The following is a 14,425-nucleotide window of genomic DNA, read 5'->3' as shown; positions in this document are numbered from 1 at the left end:
AAACCATGCAAGGTCATGTGGGCCTTGAAGGTCTCCAGGTGCTCCAGTGAGTCTTTGGACCCGTCGTACGCTTCCATATGTGGGATTTTGAACTTGGGGAGAAGTGCTACTGTCATGACTCCTGCGCTGTATGGGAGGTCGGTACTAACGATTAGTTGGTCTACGGTGGATGGGGTGTCTATTTTCTTCTCCATTTCTACACATTTGTCCCCAAGCTCTTGGATTTTGAGGTGCATCTTGCGTCTCTCTTCTTCTGTCGTGGTGTTCGTAAGGGCCCGCCATGAATTCACATGCTCGTTGCCGCTCGGTTCTCTATCCCCCACCAACTCCTCATTGGCGAGCCTGAGAGACACATTCTCCTGGCAGAGCGTCCTAGTTTCCTCCGTTAGCTTTCTTCTTGTCTCCTCCATGCTCGCGAGTCTTGCTTCCATCGTTCCCTCCACGTAATCCCCCCTTCATGTAGTTTGGGACTGCGTTGCTGCCGGCATGCGAAGCACACGCTTTTATGGAAAAATAAATCTCATAGACGATGCTACTGTTGATGTTGTGTTTCACAGCCCAAGCAATACCACGATAGCCAAGCTCCACGCCACCTACAACTAAGAGGGAGAAGAGGCTCCGAGGACATCTGGGGTCACTCCGATGCCAAAGTCAGTGAGTAATCCTCTAAGGAAGAGTAAAGTTCAAAAGATAAGAGAAAATAGTAAAGGGTTGCCAAAGAGCCTCCCCGTAAAAAGGATGGCTGCTATTTATACCTGATTTGAGTTCCATTGTCGAGGGAAATCGTGGCGTGTCAAGCCGTACCCGAGTCAGACCTGCTACCACTCATTTCCTTCTACAATAGCGTGTCAGTCCATGGCTTAGGCGACCAAGGGAGATCGTGGCGTGTCAGGGCTGGGTCAGACTTGCCGCCACCTTTATGCCTGGACTGGGTGTTAGGTCATGGCCGAGCCGTCCTACACGCTCTTGGGGCACGCCATTGCATACTTGGCCTTCTGAGACATGCATTGAATGCGACGTGCCTGGAGTCTGACGAGACCACGATCGGGAACGTCCAGTTGTCTGCGTGCAGTAGGGTGTGGTGTCATACAGTATGGCTCGATAGGTTGCCGAGTCCCGAGACGCTCTCCTTGGTGTATCCGAGCTCGGTGTCGGAAGGCCTTCCCAGGTTGGTTTGCGATTACGAGCTCGGCACGGGGTCCTCTAGCTTGGGCTCACAACCTACAGCTGGATTTCGTCTTTGGACCTGGGGTTCTGTACCTTAACCTCCTTGGACCTGGGCCCTTCTGGGATGGGCCTCTCTCTCATAGAGCTCAACTTGGATACCTTCATTCGCCCAATGAAAAGTAGTTGCAAAAAGATCGTAATATAACTATTCATATGCTTGCCAACGATGCGTGCTCTTTATTCATTAGACAATGCTAAGGTGGACACCATTCTCAAATATACACATTAGTGCAAATGATTTTTATTTTTAAATTTTCCTTTCAAGTATTTTTTAAATATCTTTAATTATTAAAAAAATATAAATTTACTAATAATCAATTTCTTAACCATTAAAAAAATAATAAAAAATTAAAATATATGATTAGTAAGCACATTTTAAAATCATATTAGCATTTTCTTTATTCATTATTCATCTCTTGTACTTCTCTTCTCTTCCATTTCTCATTATTATTACTTGTACCACTTATTATTCTTTCATTATCCATTTATTGTATTTAATGTCTCTTACAATATTTCCTATCAGTTACCGCTTTGCACATTAATACTTCTACTGATCTTTATAATTACTTAATTCATAATCTATCTCTAGCACTTATTGCCAATAATTGTTTTTTTCATTAATTATCATCGTTATGTCTTCTCATGTCTATGATATTTTTTTTCCTCTTTCATGTATATGTATTTAATTAAAATTGATAATCGAAGAGGATCATATTTAAACAAATTCAGACAATCAAATTATAAACACGTATAATATGTTTATTTGAAAGAGCTAGGTACCGCACTCTCATTCCACTATATATGTCGATATCACATTTTTCATGAATTAATTTTTTAAATAATAATTAATGAGTAATGCCTCATCAATTAATATAGAGAATGAGATTAAAATGTAAGAGAAATACTTTATTCACAAAATGATTTAATAAGAATAAACTCACAAACTGACTTGACGTGAATGATTTTTCTAATTTGTAATTTTTTGTAAAATAGAGAACAATATGACAAAATAAGGCTTCCATTAATTTTGTAAAATCAATGTAAAATATATATAGGAGATCTCTACATTTAACATGAACTATTCATCTATGTAAATATTTTTTATTATTTCTTTTTTTTTTCCTAATCTTTCTTTATATTTCTCACATTTACAATTTTATTTATAAAACATGAAAAAGTTATAATATAATTATTAGAACAATTTATTTTAATAAAAAGAAAAATAGTCATGCTAAAAATTCTTCAGGACACGATAAAAGGATAAAAAGCCCAAAAAAAAAAAAAAGGATGAATGAGCTTTTTGTATCTTGATTATTAATTTTGGCAACAAAGAGATATTATGTTACATTAATATATGAAAAATATTGAAAGATTTTATAATATTTCAAATTTAATAGTACTTAGAAAAGTATTTAAAATGAAAAAAATAAAGAAATAAAGAAGATTTGAATGATAAAAAAAGAATATATAAATTGATGTATGATGTATTATAAAATCGTTAGTTAAAATAGAAAAAAGTAAATTTTGGTGATTTATTTTAAAGAGCAAAATACATAGCCATTGGGAGTACTCTTAGATGGTAAAATTATTTTTATTGTAAATTATATTTAATATATCATATAAAATTATATTAATTTGTAATTTTATTTTTATGGAACTGTATTTATCAAAATGCAAATGTAATACGTAGAATAACTTAGGTTTATATTTATAATTTTGGTGCAAAATATAAATTACTCTCATAATTTAAAGAGAAATGATAAATACAGTGTTGAGTGTGTAAGTACCGTATAATTATTGAAAAAAATAAATAAATATGAAAAAAATACAAAAAAATTAATTTTTTAAATAGACTCTATTTTTTTTAAATAATTATACGGTATTTATATATTTCACGACTGTATATAATATTATTCTATTATTAAAATATATCAATAAAGAAAACAAATAAGTCAGGAAGAAGTATTTTAGCTAGGAAAGGTGTTGATTGCGGATTGGTTGAGAGTGGAGAGTTGAGAGTTGAGAGTTGAGAAACAAATGAGGTTGGTTGTAATTTGGACTTTTAATAGGTGTTGAGATGCGTAGGGAATATGCGCAAGTTGATGAGGAAGATTCGAGAGTAATGCGCATCTCAGACTTCCCGATTCTCTTTACATTCCAGTTTCATGTCTGACCCAATACGACTTTTCTATTCAACTCAGCTACGCGCCCCAGGCCAGTTTCTTTTCTCTCTTATAAATTCTTCGTTCTTTTATATTGCCCGACCAACTTGTGTTCGTCTCCTCAGCTACACCGCTTCGCCACGTCTTCCCAGGTTCTCTCTCTCTCTCTCTCTCTGAACATATTTTATGATTATGTGCGAGTGCTTTTAAATTCTCAATGAGATTTTGTTATCCAGGGAGCATTTTTGACTCAGTGAAGATTTCCCTTTTGATTTTTTCTTTTTGTTGGCTGGTGTCATCGTGGGAGAGATGAGTTAAAGATCGAATGGCTTTTAAGATAAACCGGATTATTGGGTTTAGTCTTGAAACCCTGTTGATAATTCGTGAGGGATATGGTAATGTCAATGCTATGTTCGACGAAATACAGCTGTGGGGATTCTTGAAACACTTGGCTTGTCTAATCAAATGGCAAGAAATAACATTATTTTTCCTTAAACACCTGGGAATTCTTTAAATTTGAGTTTCGCGATATGGTTGCTGAGAAAAGTTGCATTTCTATTCTAGATTTATATATCGATTGGACAGTGTAGAATGAAGAAGGAAGAAATGTTTTGTATTTCTCATTAATTGAATAGCTATGTACAAGAGACCCTAACAACCTTCACCTATTTCTGAGAATATTCTCAAACAGTTGGTGTGCATTACAATCCATTGCACATTACACAGAGTTTGTTACATAGTGTCTGCCATAATACTACAACCGTACCCAGAGGGTAGGCACCAACCTAGTCTAAGTAATTCCAGAAGATTCTAGAGTAGCATCTGACGTGGTGGAGAATCTTGGACCAGCTGAGGTGGTGGCGCATCCTGAAGGAGCAGCTGAGGTGGTGGAGTGTTGCTGAGTCATTTGAGGAGTGGAAGATAATGTAGACTGCTCATGAATAGACAGGCTGAAGGCTAAGGCTACCAAGAGGCCTATATGCTTCCTATTAATGTCCTTTTCTGCTTTGTATTCCTAAAATAAGGAATGCAAAGTCAAGGAAGCACATCCTTTGAATGTCATGGGCCTCTACATTCAAACTGGAGCTCAAAAGACGAGTTTTATACGAGCAGTCAAGCCAAGTTTTACACGAACTATATTATTTAATAACCAATCCTAATTTTGTATTCACGAGTGTCTAGTTAATAGAATGATTGAGCCAAGCTCAAATTTGATGAGCCAATTTTGAGTGGCTTCTCAAGTAGTCTTGGTTATTTACAGCCCTACATGTGCGTTGTGTGACGACTATCTTTCCAATGGGCTTAAATGTTATTAGAATTGAAACTTTGAAAGCTAAAGCAAAGAGTATTTTTTTCATATAGCTAAACCATGTTACAATTAATTAAGTGCAAATAATGTTTTGCACCCCTAAACTACCGATCAAAAAAAATATTTTGCACCCCTAAACTAGTTATTTTTTTAAAACTATCATCAAAACTAGCAAGTAGCATCCTAAATTACCAAGTTCTGGCAATCCACACATGAATTTGTTGATCTAACCATTAAGATGATTGAAAATGGGACATCTAATGTAATCTTAACATTAACATCTTAATCCAAAATGCAAATTGCCAAAATTTGATAGTTTAGGGTGTTAGTTGTCAATTTTGGTAGTTTAGGTTGCATATTGCAAAAGTGGTGGTAGTACGGGAATACAACTTCTAATTCCCCCATTTATCTAAGTACGTGATATTGGAAATGGGTGCTTTGGCCCCGCATTGTTCAGTTGAAGCTTTTGCTAGTGCTCAATTCATTAAGTTCATTGTGTTCATACTTCATATTTGCACTAATCTCACTGCTGCTTTGTATTGTTACAGAATCAAGCAGTATATTTGGATGCTTTGGGTACTCTTGTTCCAGTTAATGCCAGCAAGTTCTTGCTGGAAATCAAATTGATTCAATTTATTACTAAAAGGTTTATGAGGCACCAGACTACACTGAGCCCAAGCAGAGCCCTTGAGGGTGTCCATGGGGTACATGTGGTGCCTCATTCACCGTTTGCATTGGAAGAGAAAAATAAAGATGGGGACTTTCCTGAAGCAATCAGTAGAAGCTCAGCTATTGAAGCAAATCAGCAGCTACTAATGCAGTGAGTGAAAAATTCATGCTTGATAAGTATTCAGATATGGTAAAGTAATTTGTATAATTTCGTAAATATAAGAAAAATAGTGAGGAATTTTTCTGTAATTCTTGGGAATTGATTTCTCCAATGGGGAAGTCTGATTCCTACCTAGGTACATAGCAGATCAATGGATGCTAAATTGATCGTGAAGCACCAGCTAGCCATACTAACTTTTTGTTTACATATTCCCCAGATGGATATGGCAACACAGACCAGCGTGTTTGAGACCCATCCAAGGGTGTTGTCATGGTATTGCAAAGAAAAACATTTTACTTTTCTCTTATGCAACCCAATCTTTAGGGAAACAATTGATTTACATGCTATATCTTTTGCCAGGTGACAAGAATCTGGTAGAAACAGTGGCTAATGTGCTTACTTCACTTCCTTTTATAGCTCTTGGAATCCAGGCCCCAAGGTTATATTTTTCTGTACATAACTTGAAGTGCATGAAAAAACTGTGCATATTCATTACATCTTGTTTATTTGCTTTTGTTGGGAATGCAGGAAGAACCTAAATACTAAGCTGTATGCTAATTCATTAGTTGGAGTTGGAGTTGCCTCAAGTTTGTACCACTCTTCAAGAGGAAAATTGAGGCAGTATCTGAGATGGGTGGATTACACAATGATAGCCACGGCATCAGTTGTAAGTCAGACTTAATTTATTGATTAAAGACAACATAATGGGCTAATCAATCTGGGTTTTTAAAATGTTTCCCATTTATGGCTTTTGATTCTATAATATCTGCTGGAGGGAAAACTTGATAGGACAAGTATGAAGAAACAGTATTTTGGAAGATCAGCTATGCATTTTGTATTAATTTCTTGAGCTTCATGGATCTTGATTGAATAAACCAAGATTAGATGACCCGATGTGTATATCTGTTAGTATACATAACTCAGTGCCTTGGTCTTTTTTTGGTATTTTCCATCTGCTGATCTAGTTTAGTTTGTGCAAATCTACCAACAAGATGCATATGTGTGGTCTCAAACTACTGAGACGTGTCATGTATATGATAAATCCCCATGCGGTATCAGCACATGTAAGTTACTAGGTCAAACTCATCTTTAGCTTTAAATCATTCAAGTTAACTTGGAATATGCTTTGGTCAGTTCGCACACATAGCATTGATTATCCTAATGTTAATTAATTAACTGCACAAAAAAATTACACATTATTACAACAAGCAAATGGTTTAATTTGTCAATGCAGTTGGTTTTTTTTTTCAAGTGATTGATAAGTTACATAGCAGTTAGCACGTCTTAAATCCAAAATCTTACACTTCATCCCTAATCTGTAAATATGCATATTTGTATATCGATCTAAGATCGTACATAATTCTATATCTGTATACAAGAAACCGTTATCAGCACTTCTTTTCTTTGCAAACAATTAGTTCCGCCTACTTTGCTTTGCTTTTTCTTCTAAGTATTTTCATTTACCCACTTAGGCATAAACTGAAAAACTTCAAAATTGTTTTGTCAGTGTCTATCAAGAGCCCTCAGAGATGATAACCCAAAGTTGCTGATGGCTGCATCTGCATTAATGTTACCTGTCCGGCCTCTAATGGTTTCAGCTGTTCATACTGGGATGATGGAGGTAACTCACCTTATTTCTGGACATATTTTATTAATTCATTACATGCTTCTTTTACTTTTCCCGATATCATGAGTTGTTTTGTTGCTTTAGGAAATTTTGTAGGGGATTAGCACCCCACGTGTTCCTTTGTTGAGTATCCATTAATTAATTGCTTGATTCCATTGTCCATTTCTGTCATATAAGATTCATTATATTTTTATTTTTCTGGTGTTGCTGGTAAACGCAACACCAGAAGAGTTTCTCAATGGTCTTACTGGATAAAGGATTTTCAATTTGAACATAATGTATGGATGGGCATGCCTGTTATTTTACCCTTGTACGTTCATAAATTGTTTATCCATATTGCACTGGCCCATTGTCACTGAAATGTAGTGTTTCTATATTTAAGTTTCTTCTATATTTTCTAACATCATGTCATATCCAGTATCCAATCAAAAGTAACTTTTTTGTTGCGGGGGGTAATTATTTTTCATTTCTTCTTCCAGGTAGTATTTTCAAAAAGAGCATCAAAAGATCCAGATCTGAGGATGGCCCACAACGTACATAAGATGTCATCGCTGTTGGGTGGTGTGCTTTTTATAGCTGACGATGTTTTTCCTACGACTCCATTCATTCATGCTGGGTGGCATCTGGCTGCAGCTGTTGGTGTTGGCGCATGCAATAAGCTTCTTGAGTAGTTGTATAGATATAAATCAAAAATCGATTCCAAATGTTCAAGTCGTCTAAAGATCAGCTGCAGCATCTTCTTAATTACTAGGGATGGAGTAGTATATATTTCCTCCAAAGCTATTGTAGATTTGGATCAATTAATTATTTCATGCAGATGCATGATTAATGATCCTTACCAGTGATTATATATAGGCTGCCCCAAAGTATATATATACATATATATATATATATGTATTGTACCTGTAATTGGCTGCATATTGCATTCTTTATTAGACCATGGAAAACAAGTTGGTTAATTTATATATGGACTTTGTTATGGGTTTGCTGTAATCTTCTTAAGAATGATGAAAGTTTGGAACCAGGACTTCTGTATGAATATTGGTGCAGCTTTATTTGACCATGGAAGACAAGTTATAAGTTTTATGGAGTACTTTAGTCTTTGTTATACGTTTACTGTAATCTTCATAAGAACGATGAAACTGCAGACCAAGCTAGCTAGCCCCGGTCACAGTCCCGGTGGACTGGTTTGTTTGTAACTGCAAATACCAACATGCAGATAGATCAGAGAGACAGAGAAGCACAAAATATCATCGGATCAAATAGGTTTATTCGCATTAAACAGTTTAACTTTGAAACAAGCATGACGGAATCGACTAGTCCATAAATAGATGATTCAGAGCTTCTTTTGTTCAATTTCCAAATCTTTTTATGTTTTGGGTGGTTACAAGTCATTTCCCATACTGGCCAGGAATTATAGAACAAGCAAATAGATGAACTAGACAGTACTCTAACATGAGATGAAGGGTGATATTTCCAGCTTATAATTAACGATCGAGTAGTTTGATTAAGTTGTTTTGGCTTCAAAATCTATATGTAGGATCAGACGAATGAAGGTTATTAGGGGTTTGGATTCTATTATTAATATGTTTTCCTTAATTCACTTACTGATCAGCAACAAACACACAGGGAAAAGATCAACTTTAGCTCCAGCTTTTTGGAGCTTGGCGGTATGCATGTGTACGTGTGAGAGAAGTAGTAGTAGTGTTTAAAGATCCAGGTGCGTTAGTTCTGAAGTGCACCTAATGATTTAAATTAAAAAAATGTAAAAAAGTCAGTAATAGCGGCCAGTCATCAGCATCACGTGTACTGCATGTACAACATATTAATGCAACATTCATTTTGATCTCCATGGTATTCACCTATATATACCAATATATGCTCAATTACTAACCCCACCAATTCATTACCATATGACACCTTTCCAATAATAAATTCGTAATCATGTACGGCTCTTTCAACTCATGTCACCACACACATGTATACATGCATGCAAGCGCCCTACCTAGCAGCTAGCTCCTTTAATTGATATATAAATACATGATCTTGGGGGTGGGCTAGCCTGGCATACATGTATATATATATAGATAAATGTTAAATGTATTTAAGAAAAATTTATAAAAAATTTTACTTCTCCATATGTCAGTTATTGATATGTTAAAAATCATAAAATTTAAATTTTAAAAGAAAACTAACAAAATGAATCTTATAAGTAAAACTATAAGTACATGTAGCACTACTACTCATATATTTATATATATATATATATATTACCTTAATATTACCTCATAAATTTGCAGACAATTAATAATTATAGTACGCACGTCAAAAGTAATATCAAAACTTATAGCTAGGAAGCAAGCAAGCAAGCATATTATATATATATATAATAATATACGAACAATTATTATGATGGAGAATTATTATGAGCAACTGAATAAATTCAGCATGCAATTTAATAATGATGGATACGGCCTCCCGCGGGCCAAGCCGTAGTAGTACGTACACTTGAAAAAAATTTATATTTATGATTCGAAAGGCTAATTAAGAGGGGAGGCAAGGCATAGAAAGTCAGGTTCAAGTTGGCATGAGAATTAATTTACATATACGAGAGCGAGCCGACATGGAATAATGGAAAGTCGGCCCCACTAAAATCGAATTAAGATGATCAGATATTTAATTAATAGGACAGCACCCATTACGTCGTATACGTATGTGGACGATCGAACATCATCGATCCCGGCCAGCTTTAATTTCCATGGTGCAACGTTATTGCAATATGGTTACAATTCACACGCTACCACATGGCATTATATATTCATGTGAGGGGCGGGGCGGAGCGGAGCAGGGCTAGCTAGCAGCTTTATAAATAATATTTATCATGTTGATCAATATAATTAATATACTTTTTCTTTTCCTTTTAGTTTTTTTAATTTTTCTAGTCATAAAGTTGATTTTAACTTTCTCCCACGCATGAAGCCGTACGTACACACATATATATATATGTATTAAAACCACTTTCATTTAGGGCTCGATCAATAATTAGATCAAGGATCAAAGAAATTCAAAAAATAACTTTCATGTTGGGTTAATTGTCTTAGCTCGATCTCATTCATGTTAATATCAATTTAGTCCCTCCACGCCTTGGGATTTTGATCAGAACATGATGCATGCATGTAGGAGTACGTACGGTAATTGAGGTTCGTATATGTGGTGTCTAGTACCAATGAATAGGCCTCGTTTAGTTATATAAATGAGATTAAAGTTAAAAATTTAATATAAAAATATTATAATAATTAGATGAGATGAGATGAGATGAGATGAAATGATTTGTATAACCAGCTGACGAGACTTACAACTATTTAGTTCAACATTATAAATTCGAACCATTTTATGGGTCAAACTCCTCAATTTTGACACGTACAATTGATCATTATATAAATAAATGCATCATCATGTTAATTAATTGTATCACCAGCATAACCCAAATCTAACAAATAGTTCTCTAATTAATTGAGTTGACCCTTGTTTACCCCTAACTCCACTACACATGAAGCCCTTATAATCCTTTATTTTATCTCTTGTTAGGTTGACGATCGAGTCGTATAATAAATTATTAGCTAGGTCAGAGGATCATGGAGTGAGATTCTCGAAAGGGAAATGCATCCTAGCTATAACGGTACTACTGTGGGGGTTGATCTAACTAGCTAGCAAGCTGATTGTGTTCTAATTATTGACCCTTAATTTGATGGATTTTATGATCGAACCAGAATTAATTGTCTTTTGATCAGGAAGGTTTGAATGAATATCTTTTAGGAGAAGAAATCTTCCGATCGAAACAAATTATCTTAATAGTAATAAAGAATAATAAAAAAATAATAATAGGATATTAAATAATAATAAATAATAAAAATGTCAGATATTTTTGGAGGAAGGAATTAACGGTTTAGATTTCAGCTCGAGAAGTGTGAAAGGCATGCAGCAGAAGATCATGGAACAATAATGGGGAGGTGGTCGATCTGGTGGCGGGGCTTTATGATATAAAGATCAATTAACATGATGATGAATATCGTGTTCACGTCCTTTTTATACTTCGTCTCCCTATATCTCCTAGAATTCCACGCTTCTGGCCTGCACCCAATTCTTCTGCTTTGTCCTCCTTGAACCCTCCCTCCCTTTCTTTCATGCATGTTCTGATCTATATATGCTTGTGATTTAGGTTTTCAGCCCTTTTAATTAATTCCATATATAGATTATCAGGAAAGCATATATAGTCAACCTAGCTACTGTCTTGGTCTTCCCTCAGACGACTCTTCTCTCATCTGTTTAAGACCAAATACTTCAGAACTTTCTTCATCTATTTCTCCCCTTCCACCTTGCTTATTCTTCCTTCTTTTATCTTTCCCTCTTGCCAGGATTAATATCCTATTACACCATCATCTTATCGACGGCCCCTCAACAAGAGACAGATCAAAACTAGGTAATTTTTTGGTGCTTCACAATGTGGACGATGGGTTCTCATGGCGATGGCAGGGAGATCACTAACCTCTCCGACCCAGTCAGTGGTTTTAAGCTTCGGCCCCTCATTCCAAAGCCAACATCTGTTATCCCCAGAAATTCAATAATATCTCCAATATTGGCCCCTCCTTATCGTGATTGCAGCACTCATTTCACTACCAGTCTTTACTCATTGAATCACCAACCAGGTATGCCATGATATATATTTTTCTTAATTGATCTGTGATCCCTGGCCTGGGTGCATGTATATAAGAGAGAGAAAAGATATATAATATGTACTTAATTTTGGCAATCTTACTTATTTTACGTACATCTGATTCATCTAATTTCTCCAGCTTATACTTCATGCTCTTATATATTCATTTTACTCGCTTTTTATGCATCCATGATTCTGGTATTCTACAGGCCGTTATGTAACTGAACAATTTAGGACAAATTTCAACCCGCAGCCATTGGTGACTACTCGGTGGAATCCAACTTCGGAACAGCTTCTGGCCCTTGAAGATTTGTATCGGCGTGGAACACGAACTCCAACAGCTGAGCAAATCCATCAGATTGCAGCATATCTTCGAAGGTTTGGAAAGATTGAAGGGAAGAATGTTTTCTACTGGTTTCAAAATCATAAAGCGAGAGAGCGGCAGAAACGTCGGCGTGAAATGGCATCGCATTTACCAGAGCAGCAACGTGGTAGTAGCAGTCCAGCTGAGAAAGAATCGGCCGGTAACAATTTATATATTCATGTAGAATCATATCCGATGTATTTTCACCAATTATTAATTTCTTGGGTCTTACGAATAATCAATCCAAAAATTTCAAAACAGAAAATATAGAAAAGAAAAGAAAGGCTGTTGGGCACCATGACCTATTCATGATCTATATTTGCATGCATCCATCACAATTAATGTCTGGTTGTGTTTTCACAAAATGATTTTTGGACTATTGTCTTTACAGTATACAGAAAGAAAACTTGTAAGCACAGTGTTTTCAATGTACTAGCTAATTTTCGTCAGAAAACATGCATGAAACTAGGACAATAGTTCCAAATTGGCCCCAAGTTCTGTTGTTTTGTCATTTTTTTTTTTTTATTTTAGTCTCGATCGAGATGGTCTAAAGTTGAACTTGCTTTGTTTTGGATTCCATCTACAGTGACGAGGAGGACAGTGTATAAAGTTAGACAAGAGAAGAAGTGGGCACCTCTTCTAAACTGCAGTGAGCTTAAGGAGGTCTGCATATGATCTTTGTCTTTTGTACTTCGTGTAATACTCTTCACCTTAGCTAAGACTAATACCCAAAAGGGATTTAGATGCCATATAAATGAAAGGTCAAAGATCAGTTGATACCAAAAGAGAAAAAATAATTATAAAAGGAACATCAATATATACCTTTCGGATCGATGTTGGGAAAAGCTTAATTAATAGCTTCAAAAGCTGCATTCCTTAGTACTACTACCTGTTCGAGGGCTGCTATATATATTGCAAGATTTTAGAAACTTTTGATCGAACTTTGCTTGAATTTTACTCCAACTTTCACTGTTTGTAACTTTCAGGAATCTGCGACGTCAATGAATAAAGCAGCAATAGCAGCTGAAAGATTCACACATGGTTGGTGTGTTCAGTTTGGGGAGAGAGAATCACAACAGCAGAGAAGAAGCACAGGAGATAGGCGTGGTGGTACGTGGCAAAGTACAGAGACACCTTGTTCTCCTCCCATCAAAACCTTGCCCAGAACAGCTACTTTGTCAGACACAACAAATCTCTTAGACAGTCATTATTTTATGTCAATGACACCCGACAAAGAAGATGTTCCCCATCTTGGAGATCAAATTAGAAGCTGTGAATCTAAAACTCTTAACCTCTTCCCGCTCCCCGGTAATGATAATTCGGATGGTAACGATCATGTTTCTAGGACGAACACCAAAGTGCCCATCACGTCTAGGCCGGATGACAGCTTTGCTTCAAACCAATTTTTCGAGTTTCTTCCTCTGAAGATCCGAGGAAAACAGCCAGCCGATCCATCATGTGATCAGAATTAAACGAGTTCATGCTAACCAGCTTGTACGTGTACATGATGATGAGATGCATCGATCATGCATGGTTAACTAGTATTATCTTGCTAAGTAGAGAGAAAGAGAGATGCATGGTTTATAGTTCAGATCATTAATGTCAGTATTCCACTATGCCGGAAATGGAAAATTAATAGGATTATTCTGTTTATAATATTGTATGCATGGTGCAAGAGTGCCAGAGTAGACACAGCACGTAGTACTTGTGCATATGGAAATGTTGTTTCTTGCCTCTAATGATCAGAGAATTATCATGCACGTTGGTTTTCTCCAAGATATTTATATATATATATATATATATATATATATGATCTTTATATATAGTTCCATCGATCGTTTGTGTATACATATATATACGTTAATTAGTCATTCCACCATGTCATGCATGTATATATATATATATATATATAATAAGATTATTATAATATAGTCATTTTTTGCCGATCAAAAAGTAATAATTGTCTTATTGTCTATTAATTTCTGTTGTTGGATGTCCTATAAAATATGTTTCAGTGCCCAAAATTAGTCAAAGACACTTAATTACTTTCATATATGCAATATATAATATTAATCTAATAATTTGTTTTCATTAATTACGGTTCTACGCGACGTGTAATATTGTAATAAGCTTCCACTTTCAAATAAAATTAAAAAAATCACATGTATCTCCCATTTCTTAAAAGTTTTATTT

At 35.5% G+C, this 14,425-nt stretch overlaps 2 protein-coding genes across 2 annotated transcripts; both read left to right on the top strand.

Annotated features, from left to right (window-relative positions):
* Positions 1–3,324: 3,324 nt before the first annotated feature.
* LOC109007589 lies at positions 3,325–8,193 on the top strand. The gene is made up of 7 exons (XM_018987334.2): positions 3,325–3,541; positions 5,247–5,518; positions 5,745–5,800; positions 5,888–5,966; positions 6,056–6,194; positions 7,035–7,148; positions 7,634–8,193. Exons 2-7 carry the CDS (start codon positions 5,349–5,351, stop codon positions 7,823–7,825), a joined length of 750 nt encoding a protein of 249 aa, XP_018842879.1. The 5' UTR covers positions 3,325–3,541; positions 5,247–5,348; the 3' UTR covers positions 7,826–8,193.
* Positions 8,194–11,625: 3,432 nt separating this feature from the next.
* On the top strand, positions 11,626–13,936 carry LOC109007483 (WUSCHEL-related homeobox 1-like). The gene is made up of 4 exons (XM_018987154.2): positions 11,626–11,860; positions 12,078–12,392; positions 12,819–12,895; positions 13,219–13,936. The coding sequence occupies exons 1-4, from the start codon at positions 11,656–11,658 to the stop codon at positions 13,702–13,704; spliced, it is 1,083 nt and encodes a 360-aa protein (XP_018842699.1). The 5' UTR covers positions 11,626–11,655; the 3' UTR covers positions 13,705–13,936.
* Positions 13,937–14,425: the final 489 nt, after the last annotated feature.

The sequence above is a fragment of the Juglans regia genome, chromosome 16 (assembly GCF_001411555.2).
Source record: "Juglans regia cultivar Chandler chromosome 16, Walnut 2.0, whole genome shotgun sequence".
NCBI lineage: Eukaryota > Viridiplantae > Streptophyta > Magnoliopsida > Fagales > Juglandaceae > Juglans > Juglans regia.
This window is presented reverse-complemented; position numbering and strand designations above follow the sequence as displayed.